The sequence below is a fragment of the Brachypodium distachyon genome, chromosome 1, assembly GCF_000005505.3.
Source record: "Brachypodium distachyon strain Bd21 chromosome 1, Brachypodium_distachyon_v3.0, whole genome shotgun sequence".
Lineage (NCBI taxonomy): Eukaryota > Viridiplantae > Streptophyta > Magnoliopsida > Poales > Poaceae > Brachypodium > Brachypodium distachyon.
The window spans coordinates 72,902,082-72,922,343 of NC_016131.3; the positions used below are offsets into that span (position 1 = coordinate 72,902,082).

The following is a 20,262-nucleotide window of genomic DNA, read 5'->3' on the forward strand; positions in this document are numbered from 1 at the left end:
AGATAAACGGGTCGTTCCGTGCTGGCCCACTAAGACAGAAGGCAGGCCCAAGCACAGTCCACCAGCCTGGTCTCGTGAAAAAAAAGTTAGTCGCAAAATTCAACTAATGTGAACAGGAATGTCTTTTTGCTTGTAGACTTGCCTACTTTCCTCAATGAATGAATGAATGAATTACATTGTTGTTACCACAATTGAGCAACTTGAAACTGCTTCACCAACTACGATTTAGTCGTGCTAGACGGCCTTGGCGTTCTTGGATTTAGTCGTGCTTTCCAAATATCTTATGAACCAAGGAGTATAACATTGCATTGTTGTCATAAGAGAGGTTACACGGTGCTTTCCAGTAGTTTGTCAGGAAGCCCACGGACGCCTCAACAGCTCGGTTTGGAACAATACAGCTGTTTCTAGCCGTCAAGAACATGAGCACAGTTCAGTCGTTTGACACCAGCATGGCTACAAAACTGGAGCAAGAAAAGAAAAAAAATGGGTGCAAAATTGACGTAAGAATGGTCAAGCCGCTATTACATCATATTAACATATATCTCCTCATAAATAAAAAAATCCTGAGACAAGAGTTATCTTTATCAGTAAAGGCATCAATATAACAACAATGACAAATAAAGACGAACAAATTACCAAATGGGCAAACATAGAGACTAGAAAAAGTTGAGGAAAAAAACATATCAGTGCCCTTTACTTGCTACATATGTTACAATGTTTGGGAAGCACATCAAAACTTCAGAAGTTACTGCGTAGTTCGACTGCCACAAGGTAGCTCTCACTGTTAGAAATCTGTTAAATCCCAAATACAACATTGATTCTCTTATAACCGAAAAATTCTTAACACAAGAGATGAGAAGAAACAATGTACAGTAGTATGCATAGATATAACTGCAGCGCCTGGGGCTTTTGCGCTAGATGGAGGCAACTCCAAAATTCGCATGATGATATACTGGTCATGTAGGATAATGCCAAATATCTTCTCATGGAATTTTAGATAAACAACCCATGCCTTCATGATCTAAACTGAAGTGTGTGTCATTTCCTACAGATCAGTTCCAGCTAGAAAAAAGGTGTCAACCTACATAAAACTGTACAGAAGAACAAGAGCTATACATTGAGAAGCTCAGGTGATACTAGATAACTCTGAAACGAAACAAGTGTATATTGACCTTGAGTTTTTCCTTCACGGTTGATACATGTTCCAATCCAGGTCAGGTTGTGAAAAAACTTCATAATCCGTTGGACCATCTACAAAGCTATTAACTGTCTGCATCCCTTCTAACAAGGATGGCTGGAAGCAATCACTTCCAGATGGAAGCAACTTATAGAACACTAACAACCCAAGCGTACAAATAGCCTGTAATTTCATAGAATCACCCTGGACTGCAAAGAAGAGCAACATTGCAGCAAGGAAGAAGATAACACAAAATTGCATGATGCACAGCACCCTGTCCATCAGCTTCCCATCATTGCCTGCAGGAAATCCTCGAACTCTGTACACGAACAGGAAATTGTACTTGTCCACGAGATAACGGTAGCCAAAGTATACTGCACCAACAGGAACCACAAGCGGAGCAAACAGTGAGTAGATCATCGTGAGTGCAAATATTGTGATGTCAAACGCGTAGTATTGTGCAAAGTCAAATTTCTGCTTTGGCATGTGGAAGCTCCGGTTTATAGGGTACAGCAAAAGATCATGCCCCTCGATAGTATTCAGAATGTCACTGTCTTCTCTCTCAGACATTAGAGGGGTTATCAAACCATTTGTTTCTTCACCATTCTGAATATATTGGTAGTCCTCATTTTCTTCAGGGACCAACTGGACCATATCATTCTTTCTAAATTTCTTCAGTATATGCTTTATCCAAGGGATTGGAGCCAACAGATCAAAAGATATCCCCAGAAAGGTGCTTGTAATTAAGAACGCCAAGGATGAAAGCGAAGACCTTGACAAGAATGATGGACTTAAGTACTGTTCTATCTGCTTGCAATCAGCACCATCTAAGTAGCACCGCCCCATGCTAAGTATCCAACTTTCAAGCGAAGATTCCACCAGTGCACGCAACAAAATGAGATTAACAAGGAAGAAGCAAACCATCTTCAGCAGAGCAGCTCTCTGTTCCCCTGACACTGTCAGATGGAACTCAAACTTGGAAAAGTATGACAATACGGATGGAATGATAATATACATGCTAACAAAGATGAGGACATTGGGAAGAAACTGAAAGATTATTGTCCAGAACCAGCTTGAGCCCTGAAGCCAAACTATCCATGATTTGGCACTATCCATAGCCTCCACATTGATTATCCGAGCTGCACTTTGCATCCCACTGAGTATTGCCAAGGGCGAACTAAAGAACAAGAGCATTACGACGAGGCATGTGTTGACCGCAATCCGACGCAGAGCTAGTGAGGCCTTGCTCATCCCAAGATGATTCCAGTAGATATCTGATGCAGGTGGCGCCCTCTCTACTTTCCATCTGCTCCTCTCAAGCTGGAGCTCCATCACTGGGAAGAACCTACCAATCGGTGTCTTCTTCCTTTCCATCCGGAAATCCCTCACAGCCTTGTTTGCCGTGTAAACATCCTTAAACACAACGAAAGCTATGCCAGCACCAGGTGCACGCCCTTCCTTGTAATCCGACAACCTGCTCCCAAGCACAAGTTTATTGGTCTGCAACCTCCTTAACCTTTCATCATCAGTAAACCCAAACCTCTCCGCTGCCATTGCCCGCAGCTCTTTGCATCTCCTGACAAACCAATGTGCTTCGGCCTGCCCTGATCCATCCTGAACAAATTCATCAAACAGGTTGCGGGCGTCCATCCTTGCCTCCAGCCAAGAGATCTTGTTCCGGACCTTCCCCCACTCATCGGCAAGATACTCCAAGGTGCAGAGGTCAAAGGGCACAACGACACGGTACACCTTCCCAGGGTACTTGTGCTCGAAGTAATCCTTGAGAGGGGTCTTGTCAGCCGCCAGCGTCCTGGGGATGCCCTGGATCATGATGGTGAAGACGGCAACGGAGCTGGAATTAGGGTCACTGGGGTTGCCGTTGCCGTCGCGGAAGCGGGTGATGCGGAGCGCGTCCTCCATCCGGGAGATGCCGAGGTGCGCGATGGCGACGACGGCGGCGGCGAGGAGGAGGTGGAGCCAGAGGAGCGGGGAGGACTTGGGGATGTGGGAGATGGTGGTGGCGGCGAACTGGTCGGCGATGGCGGCGTCCCCGGCGAAGAGGTTGAGCGGCAGGGCGGCGGCGACGGCGGCGGCGGAGACCGCGGCGAGGACGAGGAAGGAGGCCCGCTCGAAGAGGAGGAACTGCGCGGCGTCGGCGCCGCAGTGGAGCGCGATCTGCGGGGCCGTGGCGTGGTAGACGGCGAGCAGCTTGGCGGCGAGCGCGGAGGGCCCCGGGATGCGGCGGTGGTCGAAGCGGAGCTTGACGAGGAGGAAGAGGAGCACGCAGGAGGAGGCGCCCACGGCCGAGATGTTGATCAGGTACTGGATGCTGCCGTACCAGGCCTCCGGCTCCCCGCCGCCGCCGCCGGCGTCCGGCGCCGACGCGGCCGGGACCATCGGGAACCACGGGGGCGAAACCCTAGATTTTTTTGTTTGTTGGCAGGGGAATTCGCCGACGAGATGCCTTGCCGCCGAGGTTCGTGGACGGGGTGGGGCTTGGCTTAGATCCCGACGGGGCGAGGTGGGCTCGCCGTGTCGCCGTGCGCTTACCTTTACCCGCTTCGTGATTTCTGTCTCTGCGAGGTGGGGACGGGATGGCGGAGGGCGTGGGGTAATTTGGTTTTCCAGTTTATTTTTCCCCGGGAAGATGAGGGGCTAAGAAGTAAAAGCCGGAAAGCGATTAGGACTCTGTCTCCGCGGAGTTTAGCATTGACGACGGTTAATTAAGGCCTGTGTTGAAGTTCAGCTAGTTTAATTAGCGAAACTCTTCGAGTGTGATAATATCTATCTATCTATCCCTAATAATAAAAGCAGTAAGGTTCCTTCGTCGTCGTCAGGCGTGCATCAATTTCCATGCATGTTGTGATTTTTCGTGTCTCCTTACACTCTATCGAACCTTCCTTTTCTTATTCTCACAACGCTGCATTCCCAGGCCGCCGCTGCCGACTCAACTGCCCGCGCAGCACCTCCTTGCAGTGACCGCTCTTGATACGCGTCGGCGCCGAATTAGATTATCGTGTAAGAGACGAGCAAAGGGGTCCAGAGCTGATAGGCGTTATCCACCGTTCCTCGTGCACTGCACCGCCGCGTGCTCTGACGCCAGCCACGGCCAGCGGGCGGTGTGGACTGGGTGACATGTCCGTGGCTGCTGCTGCTAGCATCGGCTCCGAGATCATTTTGATTGAATGTCCAATTATATTGTTATGTTTTGTATAAACATGAATTTTCGTGTGCACATGTTTAAGCGGCTGTGGCAACGCATGGGCACTGTACTAGTACCTACAAAACTCAGGACAAATTATAGTGCATGGTTCTGGATTTGACACATATGCTTAGGGTGTTTGGTGTTATTGGAATGTGATCCTCGTATCGGTTTGTGCGTCGAGCACTTTAAGTATATATCGTAGCCAACTTTCTCGACCAACAATGTGGACAGCTTAGTATATATTGTGAGAAATGGTACAACTTTTTTGTCGCTATCTACTTATGATTCTGGGCTGGCCTTGATGTGCCATTCTTGTTTATATTTTTTTTTAAAGAGAGGCATGTTTGTTCATCATGGTGCGGCGTTCCTTCTCTCATGTGTCAAATGGTATATTAGATCACTTTTTCATACATGTGCTAGACAAGGCAGCTATGTGTGGATTTTTAATCTGCAACATTAGTCAGCCAAGGACTGTCATCGTGTAGAAAGGTTTCAGGCCAATAGGAAGAGAGCACCTTTCACGTGTAAATCTCGATGTATGATTCGGCGTAGGGTATTAGAGCAGTTGGGCTGGGATCTGAGTTTCATCTTCAATCTTTTCTCTTCCACGTGCTATCGTTGAATCGGAAGGACAAGCACGTCGACGGATTTCTAACTAAAGAAACATGCGACTTCTCAATTGCAAAACCGACTTTTTTTTAAGAACATCTTTGGTACAAAAGATGTCATGGTGATTCCAAATTCGTTTGGTATAAAGAGAATTGAACCTATTTTATTGTATGTGAGTATCTTTAGCTTTAAAATTCGAAAACCCTATTGTTCTCCATTTTTGTTTCCAGCTATCTAAGTGCTCTCGAAAGCTACAGTACACCATATAGAAAGCCATGTAGATGTTGCCTCAGAAGGATGCATGATCAAGTTGTTCAAAAAGTGCACGACACCATATTGTAGTAAGAAGGAACATCAGGTTTAGTTTCCATGTTTTTTGTTTTGATCAAAAAGTAAAGTGGAAATGAGCAAATATTGCCATAAATAACTCTATGTCTATCACTTGGGTATCTATGAGTGTGTCGTGTGTTGAGACTCCGACAATGACATATAAGTTTGTCATGTTTACACACTACAAAAACATACATCTAGAATACGAAATTATGGCATAAGATAGATGAAAATAAAACAGAAACACACCATATTAATTTAAGTACTTGCATATTCTTAAAATGCGCTGTCAAGGCTCAGGAGGTGATGGTGCTTTTGATTTTTTATGAAAATAAAGAAGGTTCAACCTTTTTTTAATTACTTTTATTTTATTTGTAGTAATAAATTCTAGTCATTTGTGAGATAAATGCACTAAAATATTCTTACTTATGTCCATTGTCAAAGAAAGTTAGTTTTAGAATCTTATCCACTAGAAAATGGGCTCCTCCCAAAAAAGGATCCAAAATTGTGTCCGAAAGCTTCCGACCCCGAAGCCGACGCCCCAAATCACCCTTAAAAAATCTTAACGCTGGCATCCGCGGACACCAGAAGCCGACGCGCACAGCAACGGCAGCTAGCACAAACACAAGGCCGGCTCCACAGAAAAATGGCCACGGCCCTCTCCCTCAGCGGCGGCGCCACGGGTCGCGGCGGGAGCTCCCTCCTCCGCAGGTACTCCGCCGTGACGCGGTGCTGCGCCGTTCCCCGCCGCTCCTCGCGGCGGAGACCCCCGCCCCGGCGCCTGGCTGCGTCGCGCGCGGACGACTCGTCGCCGGCGCCGTTCGAGATGACGGTGGAGGGCGCGCTGAAGCTGCTCGGCGTCGCGGAGGGCGCGTCCTTCGACGAAATCCTCCGCGCCAAGAGCGCCGTCGTCGCTTCCTGCAAGGATGACCAGGACGCCATCGCCCAGGTATCCCCCACCCGAAACCTCTCCTCCACTCCATATTGTTCCTTTCCGCGTTGTCATTTTCTCTCTGATTGGGGCCAACTATTTAGAGGGTTCCTTGGTAATTCTCCGGCGAGTTGCTAATTTAGGACCAGACGAGTAGCCGCTTCGATCATTTGGTAATGTAAGAATCACGATGCACCTTACTTTTCAACTCCAGAAGCAAAATCTGGTTATAATCTAGGAGTACTTCTGTACATAGCGAGAGAAATTTTTTGAAAACCTTAGGTAGATCATTTGGTTGATCGTTTTTCCCGTGGAATGAATCAAGGCTGTTGAAATTATCTAGTTTTGGTATGCAGTGCGTTAGCGTTATAGAGGTAACACTGTTTGGTTGATCGTTTTTCCCGTGGAATGAATCAAGGCTGTTGAAATTATCTAGTTTTGGTATGCAGTGCGTTAGCGTTATAGAGGTAACACTGTTTGTACCCATGGACCATGGTGGAGGTGATCACATCACAGTATGTACTGTCAACTTCATACCTGTAACTTGATTCGTACAAAGCAAAAGTGCGGAAATTTCTCTATGTTCATTTCGACAAGTTACGTATTACCGCTGCTCAATTTTTCTACGCAACTTCCTGTGAATTTGTTGCCTTCTTAACCTTTCTTGCTCCAGCAAACTAGTTATATTTCTTTCTTGTTTTCTTGTGCAAGTCATCCTCCTGATAAGTACTCTTGCTTGCGGCTGTTTCTAACGTGGCCTTGCCCAATTTCTGAACTGTCTATTTCAAGATGGTCTCATAGGCAGAACTGGGACTCCTAAAAGAAACTGATAACGCTAAGTTTTTTGGCAGCATCTGTCATAGATGTTCTAGCATATTTCTGACATCCAGTATCAAACGTGGCCCTGATGCCATGTTTGACTCCATTTTTCTTTAATTTCAGGTCGAGGCTGCCTATGACATGCTGCTAATGCAGAGCTTATCACAGCGGAGGGCTGGCAAAGTTGTTGATAGCAGCATTCGCTACGCTGATGTGAAACCTGTCAAAAGTGCAGGAACAGCCCCACAGTGGATGCAGGCAACCATGAAGAATGTGCCTTTGACAATTGAGGCTCCATCTTCGAGCAATCTGGGCATCCAATCATCCATTTATGGTGCACTCATGGTTTTCACTTATGCTAGTGGAAGCTCTTCATCTTTACCATCAGCGTATACTAGCCCTGATGTGCCTGGAATAATCCTAGCAACAGGAGTTGGTGCTTCATTGTATTTTCTGACGAAGAAAAACATGAACTTAGGTAAATAGTTCCACCACTTTCTATTTGGCAACTTTATAAGATCTGATTCTTTACGTTTAGTACAGTTTTGACATGTTCTTTGTCTCTGTACAGCACTGGTTTGAATCCTGTCTGGTTTCTATTTGAATAACATAGAAACACTGCTGTAAACTAGTTTGAAGTTGTCTTATGTCCTATATCCCCAATGGTATTATCAGTAACACTAACCCTGTTGGTAAAGCTAGTTCTGTTCACCCCGGGTACATTAGTTATTCCACACAAAGCATCTATTGTTGTTATATCTGTAGCCCATTGTTTTCTTGGTTTTTTAAGCAGTCTTGACTTGAAATTTTTCTTAATAATTAAATTCAGGTCTTCTATATTTGCTCGGTTGCTTTCAGAAAAAACAAACATAAGAAGCATGGATGAAACATGTCATTCAACAAAGAATTTGTTTTTAAAAGAATTGAGTAACGCAACCAGGACCAGGAGGCACTTGTATGCTAAGAAGTGCCCTTGATCCAGTGTCATTTACTCCTTGTTGGTCATAAGGATGATGAAGCAGAGATTACTTGCATCAGGTCATGCTGGACAGAAAGGGGGTTGGTATTGTTGTCATAGTTCGATGTTTGCACATCTCATGCAACATGAGCATTCTAGATTTGTCAGCAGTGTTCGAAGATCACATGGGAAGCCAGTTCAAACATGCTACATCTTTATGTTGCCTGCTCCTTGGGGTTATACTTGCATACGGACTCTTTAAGTCTTCAGGAATAAATAAAAGCTGGTTCAGATAGATTAATACTGTACTGGAAGTTTGTGCAAACTTCAAAGAGATACCTTGTCAAACAGATTCAGTTGTTCAGCTAGTGTAGCAACAAACGAATTGGGTGATGTACACAATTTGAGTGAAAACATAGCATTTCAAAACAGTAATTTGTTCCTCCAGAGTAGCTCGGAACAGAAGAATTCTGAAGATCCGAATCCTTTACAATTGTGGATTTATAATATCTCAGGTGATTGTGAGATGAGCATGATTAGATATCCACCATCCTTACCACATATAACTGACTTAACCGTGCAGCTATTTTTATCTCTTTACTATCTTTTTGAATTGCCGGTCTGCAAAGTACCTAGTGAGTAAACATGTATGGATCTGGCTGACATAAGTCCACAAACCTCCTACCTGCTTTTGTGCTTGTTATGACACTGCTTACTTGTGGGAGGAAACCCTGTCCAGTACCTTGATTACTTCTGCTCTTGTGCCAACCTTCCTGCTTCGATTTAGAATGATATGAATGTATTTGTGGTCCTTTATGCAGGTAAGGCAGCATTGATCACCGTCGGGGGCCTTGCAGTCGGTGCAACAGTCGGATCTGGTGTGGAGAATTGGCTGCAGGTTGATATTGTGCCCTTTCTAGGCATCCACTCACCCGCTGTCGTCGTCACTGAATTTATCCTGTTGTCGCAATTGTTGGTATCCCTGTTCGTTAGGTAGGATCTGAAAAACAAGCTGTCAGCTGTCCTGTAATTAACTGAAATGGATTAGCTCTAAAAAGTCTGGAAAAGCATATATTCTCCACTTGAGGTGCGAAGCAGCTGTGTATAGCAAACAGTACGGCGACATCTCTATCCCTTATACTTCAGTGATCACTTGTATCTAGTCTTCTCCATCTCAATTTTGCTGTTCCCTTTCTTTGCGCCTGTATGGATTGCGAAAGTGTGGTTCGTGAATCACACTTCTGAATGCAGCTGCAGCATTATACTTCAGTGATCACTTGTATCCTAAGCAACAGAGTAAAGGACCAACTCTGTATGCAGCTGCAGTTTTGAGTATATCGAAACAGTAAACATTACTCCCTCTGATCTTAAATTCTTGACTCAAATTTGCCCAAATATGGATGTATCTATTCTTAAAAAGCGTCTAGATACATGTAATATTTCGACAACAATTTAGGATCGGAGGGAGTACTCTTTAACTATGATTTCACTCGACGAAGGAACCTTCATAGTTTAGGGTGAAATTTGATGATATCAATAGTGCCCGCTTCAGTTTGAATCGCTCTGTATCTATGTGGCAATAATGATACCCTGCGAGTGGGCGCTTATTTATATGGATTGCTCGTCAGATTTCTAGAAACCCTGTGTACCCCACCTTTGAAACCAGATGCTGCCATTTCTTTTCTTCTCTTCTCTCTTTTAATTGAACCATATCTTAGTTCTATTCTATAAACACTCCACTAGGAAAAGGTCCCATCAGTCAATTGAATTCTTTTTTTTATGGGGTCAATTGAATTCTTTTTTTTATGGGGCCTATCGAATTCTTTGAAACCCAGGCTTTAAAAGTTAAAACTCTTTACCAATCACCCTCATCCTGAGGCTGGAATCTTGAGGTGATCTAATAAGCGAAGCCTACTTTTGCTGGATCACAGTACCAACTGGGCAATTCCATCAATCTCATCTCTTACTTGCAGCCTGTGTCATGTGACCATGTCGTAAAATGACGTTGGATACAGTCTCAGAGAAACCATGAACCTGATCAGCACCCAAAGAGGTCAAGGCTCGTGGCCCAGGTCTTTAAGCCGGACCTTGCAGCAGATTATTAGAACCTAAAAAAATGGTCAAGTCATGAACCTAACACATTATCTCAGAAGATATAGTTGCCTCCTTATCGACATGAAAAATTGAAAGAGATGTGATGGACCATTACGAAAAGGATGTTCTGGACAAATTTACAGCCACCTGTTCTCTCATGGGTGATGAGAAAGGTATAAGAATAAAAAGGGAGGGAAGAAAAAGAAAAGAGGATCGACATTGCTAAGGAATAATCTAATCTTATACCTTGCTATCAGTACACTAATTACCCGGGTGGAGCCTAAAAGCAGTTTTTACTTTCACAGGAGCAACGTAGCAAGAACACACACTAGATCCTACCAGCTGATTTCACCCCTGTCTGTCTTGCATTGTGCTCCGTAGATGACCATGTTGAGGTTTCTTCAGTAGGTGCTGCTTAGCATGGTGGGGGCCAAGAATGGTGCGAGGGAATTTGCTCGGACGCTGACGCCGCCCCCTCGGACCGAGACTGAAGGGCTTTTGCTCCAACCTGCTTTGCTTGCAGCATTTGCATCGAGAAATACCACGACAACGGTTATATCGTCGTGGAAATGGCGCCTCACCCCACGTTCGATCTTCTTGAGATCTGAATATCTCATCTCCCTCTTCTTGGCTGCTTCTTGCATCGCGGCTTTAACTAGTCTTCGAGCAATCCCCTGGCAAAAAAAACATATTTTTTCAGAAATGGGTGGAAATTATCTAGTACCATAAGTAGGCTTTGACAATACTGGCAGCATTGCTTCATATACCAAAGCAGCAAAATAATTGGGTGTACAACAGGTAAAAACTCTCCGCGAAGTGAACACACAAGTATCCACATAAAAGTGACTAAGGAACATTAAGACACTGCACTACAATAATAGCTTGCGACACATGAATATAGCTAACTAAATTATCAGAGGAAACCTTCAAGAGTACCAGAACATCCAACCATAGTGATATTGTCAAAATTAACTGGACTTTCTAACTGCTTATGTTTTGCTAAAACTTGCGGAACAAAAAACTGAAAGTTTGCCCCCATCCATGGAATTATAAACTTTCAGTAATCTGATCTGCTTCTAGCATTTAATTACATTGTTGCACAAAATTTACTACATTGTGAAAACCCAGAAAATTCAAGTTTCAAAGGTGATCAAAGTTATCGTTCCATCACCTTGGTGAGAAATGCACATTGATTAACAAGTAAAGGCATATAATACTAGTAATATGCATATATTTCCTTTTTTTTGCAGGCAATATGCATACATTTCCTGTATGTTTATCAATATATCTAATGACTGGAAGGGTACTTGTCCTTGAAAGAAAATGATTTGAATATAAGAAAACTTTTCTTAGGAACGAATCCATGGTAATTGGAGTGTGGGAGAAGAATACATACATTACGAGGATTACTTTGGACAAGATCAACTGCTTCCTGATTGCTGAGGTGTTCCCATAGCCCATCAGAAGCAAATATAACAAACTGATCACTCGGTTGTATTTGGTGTTCAGCAATTGCAGGTTCAGACCTAAGAATTGGCTTCTTGAAGGTTTCCCGGAGTCGGAACTTGCTATGAAGAGGTGTTCTGTTATACTCTGGTCTTTTCAGATATACATCTCCGATAGATCTTGAGATCTGCAGAATATCACCTCCCCTCATGAGTTCCAAATTTTTGAAGAAAAAACAGTATGAGAGCACCCTACTGTATATATTACCAAAAACGGGGATATTCAAATGCAAGTAATATGGAATGAAAAAATTTGCCTGAGTGGCACTAACTGATGGTGGTAAGTGCAAAAAACAACAACAAGAAAGTAACCAAGATGAACATGTGTGACTGTAAATGCATAGATGTGTCCTGCATATGGTTGGCACGCTTCCCTTTTACAGAAAGCATAAACATTAAGCTAACATGATCGTACACTCATTGACTCATATGGGAGGACAAGAGGTCCCAGTCATGAAGATAACAATCATATTGCACTGAATCTTACGACATATTTATATTTGGGATATAGGAATGTTATATTGTGATGATGCAACTATAACGAGTGCAGATAACTTTAGCTCTGACATTGAGAACTTACCTGATACCTAACTTCAAAAAAATAATGCAAATGCAAGTTATCAAAGCCTCACAACGAGGAAACTGGAATTGTGATTAGATCAACAGATGATGTCACATGCATGAAGACTTCCTATAAGAAACTAATTATTTAGACACGTCTAGATTCCAGAGTGGCAGGCTAGGAACATGGTTCTATGTGTCTCCCAGTAGAGATTTTAGCTACCTGAATGAGACCCTTCACACGCCAAACGTTGTGTTTTAGAACCACAATTTGTGGATCATCAGGATGTGATGACTGTAGCTCCTGCCTAACTTCCTCATAGCACACATTGTGCTCTGCCGATAACTGCATGGCCACAATCTCACCAGTTGCCTTGACAAGCCTTCCAAGGACCGCACGCGAGTCACCAGCATTTGCAATATAGAGAGTCCCAGAGCAAATTACACCGACTAGGCAACAAGAGCCTACTGCTGCAATCTGAGGCTTGATAGACCATTCTTTGCTGACTACAGAAAGGAACCCATCCTCAGTTGCTTGGAAAGCTTTCCGGATCACATCTGCTGACATGCACTTGTGCTCGGTTGCAAATCCTGAAACAGATAAGCATGGGTAACCATAAGTAACACAGAAACGTCACCAAGGCATTATCAGAAGAGAGAAGCAAATACACAGCATGATTAATTTTCTGATGCAGGTTCAGAAATCAGATCTACTGAAGGAAAAAAAAAATCCCCCCTTCTTGACAGCAATGAGTACCAAACTACCAACGGGATTCCTTTAATGAGAAAAAAATAGCATATTATCATCGCAATCATACTGGTACAAATGCAAAACATGATCATCATAATACAGCAAAAGTTAGCATGTGGTAATTGCATCATCATCGCTTCATCAGTGCCTCCCAAACTTAAAGAAGAAGGGAATAACAGAAGTAGCTTCGCATGTAGATTGTAGAGGCCCTTACTCTTGAGATGGTGGAACATGTTGTCAGTGATGAACCGGGACGTCTCCGGGCCGCCATGCCCATCATAGACGCCGACGAAGGTGCCGTGAGGGCCGGGCTCCGCCATGGAGAGCGGGCCGGACTCCACCTGGCTCTGGTCCTCCAGCAGGTTATTGGCCTGCACCACCGCCATGGAGAACTCCCCGGTGGCTACCTGGCCGGCGTCCTTGTACCACAGCAGCCCGTCCTGCCGCCCGGCGGTGTCCGAGCCCTTCTTGCCCCGGTGCCCGGCCCGGGACCGCGCGCCCCAGCAGGACCTGAAGTAGTCCATCACCGCGGCCATCCTCCTTCATCTCACCCTCTCCTCCCCGCAGTTTCTTGACACCATCCCGGGGACTCTTATCTCCAACGTCTTAATCGCCTTAACCGTCCTGTCTGCTGCGACTGAAACCAAACAGAATCGATACGGGTTAGATCGATTCCTTTCGCAAGGAACTGGATCACAGGTAAGTATCGAGAATTTGCATCCATCCCATTATCTCACGGGCCAAGAATCATCCATAGGTATGCATGATGAAAAAATAATCGCATATGCATCAAGAATCATCCAGCGGAGAGTACTGAATCGAATCAGATCAAAAGAGAGCGATTGAAGGTATTGATCAGACTAAGGCCAATAAGACATACGGAGTACTTAGTTTGCAATCTGAAAATGGCGCACGAGGAAGGAGGAGAAGAAGAAGATAGAAGGCTTCACCTTTTTTTCCCTATATTTCTCTTTCTCTCCAAGCAATACCTCCCTGTCGAATTCGTGCTCGGATTCTTGGAATCTACGGAGCAAGTGACTCAGATCTGGGGGATAGGTAGCTACAATCTCCGGCGCACACGAACAGCAACAGATTAGTTGGACTGGTGGTGGCTGCTTTCCAGGATCAAAGAGAATCAAGCAAGGAGCTTGACAAAAAGAAAAATTCTCCTCCTCTCTGTATGTGTAGTAGGTCTGCTTTACTTTCCTCTCAGTGGCTGGCTGTGCCCAGTCTTGAAGACTTGAAGGAACAGCTCAGAGGGGTCTCTCCTCTCATGCAGAGAACTCCACACCCAGGTGAGCACAAGCACAACAAAACCAAGGAGACAAAAAAACTCATTAAAAGAAGCAACAAGAGAGAGCTCAGGGCCAGCAAGGCAAGGGCTCCAGATATGGGCTCTACCAATCCTAATTGTTGTGTGTGACTGGTGGTGGTGGTGTAGGCTGCAGGCTCTGTTCCCTAGAGCCAGTTTCCCCTTCTTCACTCACCTTGAAAGAAAACAAAAAAATTACGGAACTTTTTATAGCCATCTTAGTTTAACAAAAGATAGCCTTCTTTATTAGCATCATTGATACATCAGCAATGTTCTGAAACTCCATTTAATTGCTGTTGGTTAGTCTTCCCTTGTTAATCACCCTCTTAAAAAAAGGTGTCCCCTTGAACTGATCAGCTTTCAGATTCCCCCAAAGTCACAAAGTTCAGGCCCGATTTTTCATACTACTCTACGCCAAAGTATAAACACACGAGAGGGAGGATCTTTCGTACACCCGTTTAAAAAAAAAGGCGATTTGCATGTTTCCATGAACAGAAGGTCAAAGGAGTGCATATGTGCTACCTCATCAAATCTAGCCTGGAAAAAGCTCCTCCTCACATGCATGGACCGATTAATAAAGGTCAAAGGAACCGCTTTTTTCTTCTTCTTTATCAGAAACAAAAATACATTTAATAAATTTTGGGCAGTTGAGAACCATCTGATGGCGTTGAGAGAGAATCACAGGAAGACTCTATTTAAGACTGTAAATTATTACTCCATAGAGCCTTTGGAGGGGATTTGGCATAATGGCATGGCCTTCTGGGGTCCGAAGCCAACGGAACGGACGCGCTGGGATGGGTCGCACCAGGTTGTGCGGTCCCTGCCCCTCCTTCCCCCTTTTTTTGTTGCTATGCGTTTAGTTTCACTTTGATTTTCGTAATCGAAGTGAAAGACGGCTAAGAGAAAGGCATGATCATTTGCACAGAAATTTGTCTTTTGTTTATTTTGAAACAATTTTTTTGTCTTCTACAAACGGTATTTTTTTGGTTTATTAAGTTACTTAGGGTTGTACATTCACGCCAAAGTGTGTGACTCGTCGAGATTTAGAAGTCGGTTTTAACTAGCTATAGGCTTGTGTTTAATGTGTTCTTTACGGAATAGTAGCAATTTCTTTGCTGAAAAATATCTAGTATTCGTCGGGGCCGGTTTCGACCAGCTTTACTCGCCAAATTATGGGAATCCTTTTTGACCAAGTTTTCATCGAGACGTGGAAATCGGTTCCAGCTGACTTTATTTACGAAAAGTAGGAAAAGAACCCGCGCGTTACAACATACTGATCATACTATACATCGAGTTGCTTGTCTTAACTAAGGTCCGGCTCGCCTATCTAGCATATCAGTGAAGTCATCTTTGATGGTGGCGGTGCGAGACCCCGAGACTATGTGATATCGATGCATTCAAATTATTTGTAGTTCTACGAATGTTCTAATAGATAATTAAAAAAATTAGTGTTTTGGGCAAGTTGTGATGTCAGATGGAGCTTATAGACGGTGCATATTTAAGCGGGTAAATCATAATCGATATCAATCTCAACCTTCGATAAAGGTTCGAATGGTGTTATTGGTTCATCGACTCAATGGCAAAACCAACCATCACTTGGTAGGATAAAAATGACAAAGAACAGCAGCAATGCAGCATAAGGTGTTGTAGTTTAAAACTGCAACGTCTTCGTTTGATATCCTAAAACTAGCTTGCACCGTGTATTTTAAAACATTTTGGAGCAAGACATATGTGTTACCGATCGACGGCGATTCACATATGGTCTCTGGCGGATGGGTGAGATGTGAGATGTGAGTTTTCTAGTAGCATCAGGACCCCATGGTTAGTTGGTGAATGGTGAGATCTGGAATTCGATCCACGGCTGGTTTCCGTTTGCGTCCAACTAAAGGTCGTTTTAAGATGTGAAATGATGATGTTGGCGGTGGAGGAGGATTCTAGAAGACACGGGTTGTTATCCTGAAAATGACAAGCTCATCTCAGCGTGGGGGCTCCAGTAGGGGGGTTTGGCCATGAAAGCTACTAGTACCACATGTTTGCTCAAAAGTGACCTGCAAAATTCACTGTGAGAATGCTTTTGACATTTTACCAGCCTAGCACCACAACCGTTGAATATTCGTGGGGTTTCTCTCGAGGTGGCTGGTGACCTCGGGTCATGGTCGAATCAAAGAGGCATATATGTACAGTACATACATGGATGTCAAATCCGTTTGCAATGTGAACAACTGATTCAAAATTCATGGCCGTTTGAATCTTACATCTAACGAAAGGAAAGACCGATCTTAATTTAGTGTTTCTTTTACACGGATTCATCAGCTTAGCACGAAGAACAGTGTGCCGCTAGCCAGTGAACTGCGAATACGCTGTTGACTTCATCCCCAGCCGGCCGGCGTGTTTGACATGGTCAGCCAGCCAGGTCCTGCATGCTGCGTGCAGTGCAGTCAGCCCCAGGAATATCAGGAGTATACACAGTATATAGATTCGATTATCGCGCACGAGCGGCCAAGAAGAACCCCGGATCGATCGATGCCAACGGAAAATCCAGTCCACGTTGTGACCAAGAGCAAAGCACTACTGAATTCGCTACACCTGCACTCCCCGAAGCTCCTTTTCCCCAGTACTCCCCTCCCCACGCTCGCACCTCGTAGGGAGGTCAGGGGGTCAATGGCGAAGATCTGAATGCTATCTGATCCCGTGGCGTCGCGAGGGCGGTCGGGAGTTTTTTTAGGCCGTGACAAAGACAAACCAAATTACCAAAACGCCGCGTACGTGGACGTGGTCCGCTGTTCTCTTCTCCCCACCCGTCGTGCACATCGGCCCACCCAGCTAATTAAGCTAATCGTCCAAGTTTATGCGCGTATTGGAGACTGCCGCGATAACTTTGGATGATGAACTACTTTTGCTCATCATCATCATCGTCACCGGTGATTTTGCTTTTGCTTCGCCAGTTTGCCGCCGCAGCGACCGATCCGATGAAAGAAAGCTAAGGCTGGACGTACGTTAGGTTGCGAGGAAAAGGGATGGCTGTGACCAAGATCAAGTCCTTTCTTTGGTCACAGGGGAGCTCGATCGGGTCCGCTTTGAGATCTGATCCGATTCCGTCCGTTCACCGATCTGTTTGGCAACTAACCGCTATAGCCGGTACTCGTACCCGCGTGAATGATCCGATCCTATCGCACTAGCTGTAGCAGCAGTAGTACTAGTACAAGCCATCTTTGTCGATCGTGTCGTTGCCTCCGATTCAATTTCGATCCGGACCCGGTTCCCCTCGTGCTGCGACCCTGAAAACGCGCCGCCGGCCGATGCGTTGCTGTCCACCGTACAGTACAGCACCCCTAGTACTGACCCCACACGAGTAATTTATGTGGCATGCATCGTCTTTTCCATATGCCATGCCTTGCCGTAGACGGAGATGAGATCGAAGTAGTTACCTAACCGGGTTCTTGAGAGAGAGAGAGAGACTCGTCCGTAGAACTGATACGGAATACTTTTTTAGACGCATTATACGTCTGGTCTGATCGATCCGAAAAGAATGAACATGTGGACTACGTATGTACGTAACGATCTCTGAAAAGCCAATCCGTCGGCTCGTTCAACTCTTCTTTCTGTCGAGTTGTTTATATATTTTGCGTGGTTTGCATGCACGGTACCGGACGGATTAAAATTTCGCGGGGTTCTTTTTGCCAGAGAAGCAATCGGAAGCACTTTTTTTAGCTTGGTACGTGAATCCCGGTTGACTTTTTCCCCAGAGAAGCAACGGGCAGATCCTACCATTACCAATACGTTGACAGTTGACCCCCGAGCTAGTTCTAATCAAACACCGAAACATAAGCCTTGAGTAACGAGCAACCGGAGCTAGCGCTTGCAACGCGCGCCATTCAAAGCTACAACGGCAGCACTGATCCTGCTACTACCACTCCAGTATAAAGCACCATTTTCTAATCATGCACCAGCTACACGCACGGGCCGGGCGAGAGTCTGGTGAAAAGCTGTCGCTACGGACAAAACTGACGATCGATGGGGTGCCCTACAAAATTGCACGACCTACCGCCAGTGCACGCTATGGATCGCTACAGACAAGTTGCGTTGCATGCAATAATTTTATCTTGTTTTCCCCCAACACAGTACGTACGGTGGACAATTCGCGCATGTTTTGCACAAGGCCGCCGGCGACAGCGCAGAGCATGTCGAGTCACTCGACCCCCCACTGATCAAATATTTGACCCGGATTCCCCCCTCGATCGGGGCCGGCCTGGACTGTACATGGCAACATGGGGGCATCATGTGATTAATTTACCCATGGCCTTTGCTTAAGACAGCTGGTGAAATGGGGGCCATCCATCCATCCACCACCACCACACGATCGAAATCATGCATTGCGTGCGTGCCAAAACAGGTCGATCGAGCTAAAAAAATAATTCGCATCACGTGTTCAATAAGAGCTGAACATGGTAAACGTAATTAGTTAGAGTAATCGCGGCTGCCTAGCTAGTTAGCTCGCCGGTCGGTGCAAGTAAAAACACATGGATTCGAATCGGTGTGAGATGAATTGCACAATACTCCATGTGCATAGTCCTCACTCATCGGTGAGATGGTGTTGGCAGTACTATTTTTGTTTCACGGAATATGTGTTGGCTCCCACCGAGGATCCAGAGGAGAGCAGTGCTGCATGCGCTCTATATACGAGCTACCAGATGGTACGAATTGTTGTGGCGTGGACCCTGGAGCAGCAAGCCTGAAACCAGCTTACCCCCACGCTGGATCGCTGCCAGCCCCTGACTGGCCTCTCGCATGCAGAAAACCAGCTCATGTTTTCACAGCTTGCGCGACAATGCGTGCGTGTGGTGCTCCACAACGTCTTTGCCAGTTTGCCTTGCCTACCTGCTCGCTACAATCTAGCACAACTATCACGCACGCATGCACGCACATATCCACACGACGGTAGACCGCTGTTTTGAGACGTTTAAGGCATTTTCATATGAATCTTGAATGTTTGAAATCCTTAGTAATTTTTCCTATATTGGTCGTTTGATTCGTAGGATTAATTGAATCTTATACTCCCTCCGTCTAACGAAATTTGTCTCAAATTTGAATGTATCTGGATATTACTTAGTGTATAGATGCATTCAAATTTAATCAAAGTTGAGATATTCTTCGTTGGATGGAGGGAGTATGAATTTTTCCTAAGGATTCATGTGTACTACATTCAATAGAAAATTTAAAATCTATTCCAACCTCTTGAAAGAAATCTTTTGATCCAATCAAACAAACTTTGATGCAAAGAAAATCATCGAGTGGACATGATGACATTGCATCCTTCATTTTTCATATTCTTTTGTTTTTCAATTCTACGAATCAAAGAGAGCCTGCATCCGTGACACGAGCCAATCGGATCAGAACCAGGAGTAGTTGGCTGGCTAGCTAGCCGTGTTGCTCGAGTGTACACAGTGACAGAGGAATCTTCTCTTCTCGGCCTGATCTCCTGGCAGCAGGAGCCAGGAGCGTGTCCATGTACAAGTACTAGCTGTAGGCTGTAGCTCTGCATGCAGCCTTCCAGGCTGGAGGAGATCAGATGACGCCGCCGAGAAATCCCTTCTGGATCGCGCGCGCGTGCTTCGCTCACCGGCACCAAACACACCACGCTCCTGAGATTACGTGCTTGTGGTGCGCCACATTGGCCACAATATACGGTGCCGATCTCCAGCTTGCAAAACCTGGAACGGCGACATTGAGATTGAGTGGATGTACATTGGACAGCTTGTTTACGGCTCACCGGGAGAGCAATCGGGCGACGAATCCCGGCCCGTGGGCGGGTACGTGCACGCGATCCGGTCTGGACCGTCTCGTGCCCCAGCTACGGCAACACGCGACGACAGACGAGCGCCGTTGGACCGTGGTCCAGAGCGGTCAGTGCTCATTTGTTGTCAACAGCCCTGCCGCCGGGCGGGCAGAGATACGTGACGAAACGGCTGTCGCGACTGACCGAGTATATTATTGTTCTGCCGTTCTGGCA

At 45.3% G+C, this 20,262-nt stretch overlaps 3 protein-coding genes across 3 annotated transcripts; 1 reads left to right on the plus strand and 2 right to left on the minus strand.

Moving 5' to 3' along the window:
- Window positions 1-658: 658 nt before the first annotated feature.
- On the minus strand, window positions 659-3,697 carry LOC100841982 (CSC1-like protein At4g35870). Its single transcript, XM_010230936.3, has 2 exons — window positions 1,173-3,697; window positions 659-1,091 (listed from the first exon to the last, which is right to left on the minus strand). Exon 1 carries the CDS (start codon window positions 3,572-3,574, stop codon window positions 1,187-1,189), a length of 2,388 nt encoding a protein of 795 aa, XP_010229238.1. The 5' UTR covers window positions 3,575-3,697; the 3' UTR covers window positions 659-1,091; window positions 1,173-1,186.
- A 2,201-nt stretch (window positions 3,698-5,898) lies between these two features.
- Window positions 5,899-9,298, plus strand: LOC100842592 (protein CHAPERONE-LIKE PROTEIN OF POR1, chloroplastic). The gene is made up of 3 exons (XM_003558813.4): window positions 5,899-6,270; window positions 7,195-7,549; window positions 8,851-9,298. The coding sequence occupies exons 1-3, from the start codon at window positions 5,968-5,970 to the stop codon at window positions 9,024-9,026; spliced, it is 834 nt and encodes a 277-aa protein (XP_003558861.1). The 5' UTR covers window positions 5,899-5,967; the 3' UTR covers window positions 9,027-9,298.
- A 907-nt stretch (window positions 9,299-10,205) lies between these two features.
- LOC100824771 (probable protein phosphatase 2C 28) lies at window positions 10,206-14,354 on the minus strand. The gene is made up of 5 exons (XM_014897018.2): window positions 13,892-14,354; window positions 13,155-13,579; window positions 12,413-12,780; window positions 11,520-11,756; window positions 10,206-10,797 (listed from the first exon to the last, which is right to left on the minus strand). The coding sequence occupies exons 2-5, from the start codon at window positions 13,474-13,476 to the stop codon at window positions 10,525-10,527; spliced, it is 1,200 nt and encodes a 399-aa protein (XP_014752504.1). The 5' UTR covers window positions 13,477-13,579; window positions 13,892-14,354; the 3' UTR covers window positions 10,206-10,524.
- Between the last annotated feature and the right edge of the window lie 5,908 nt (window positions 14,355-20,262).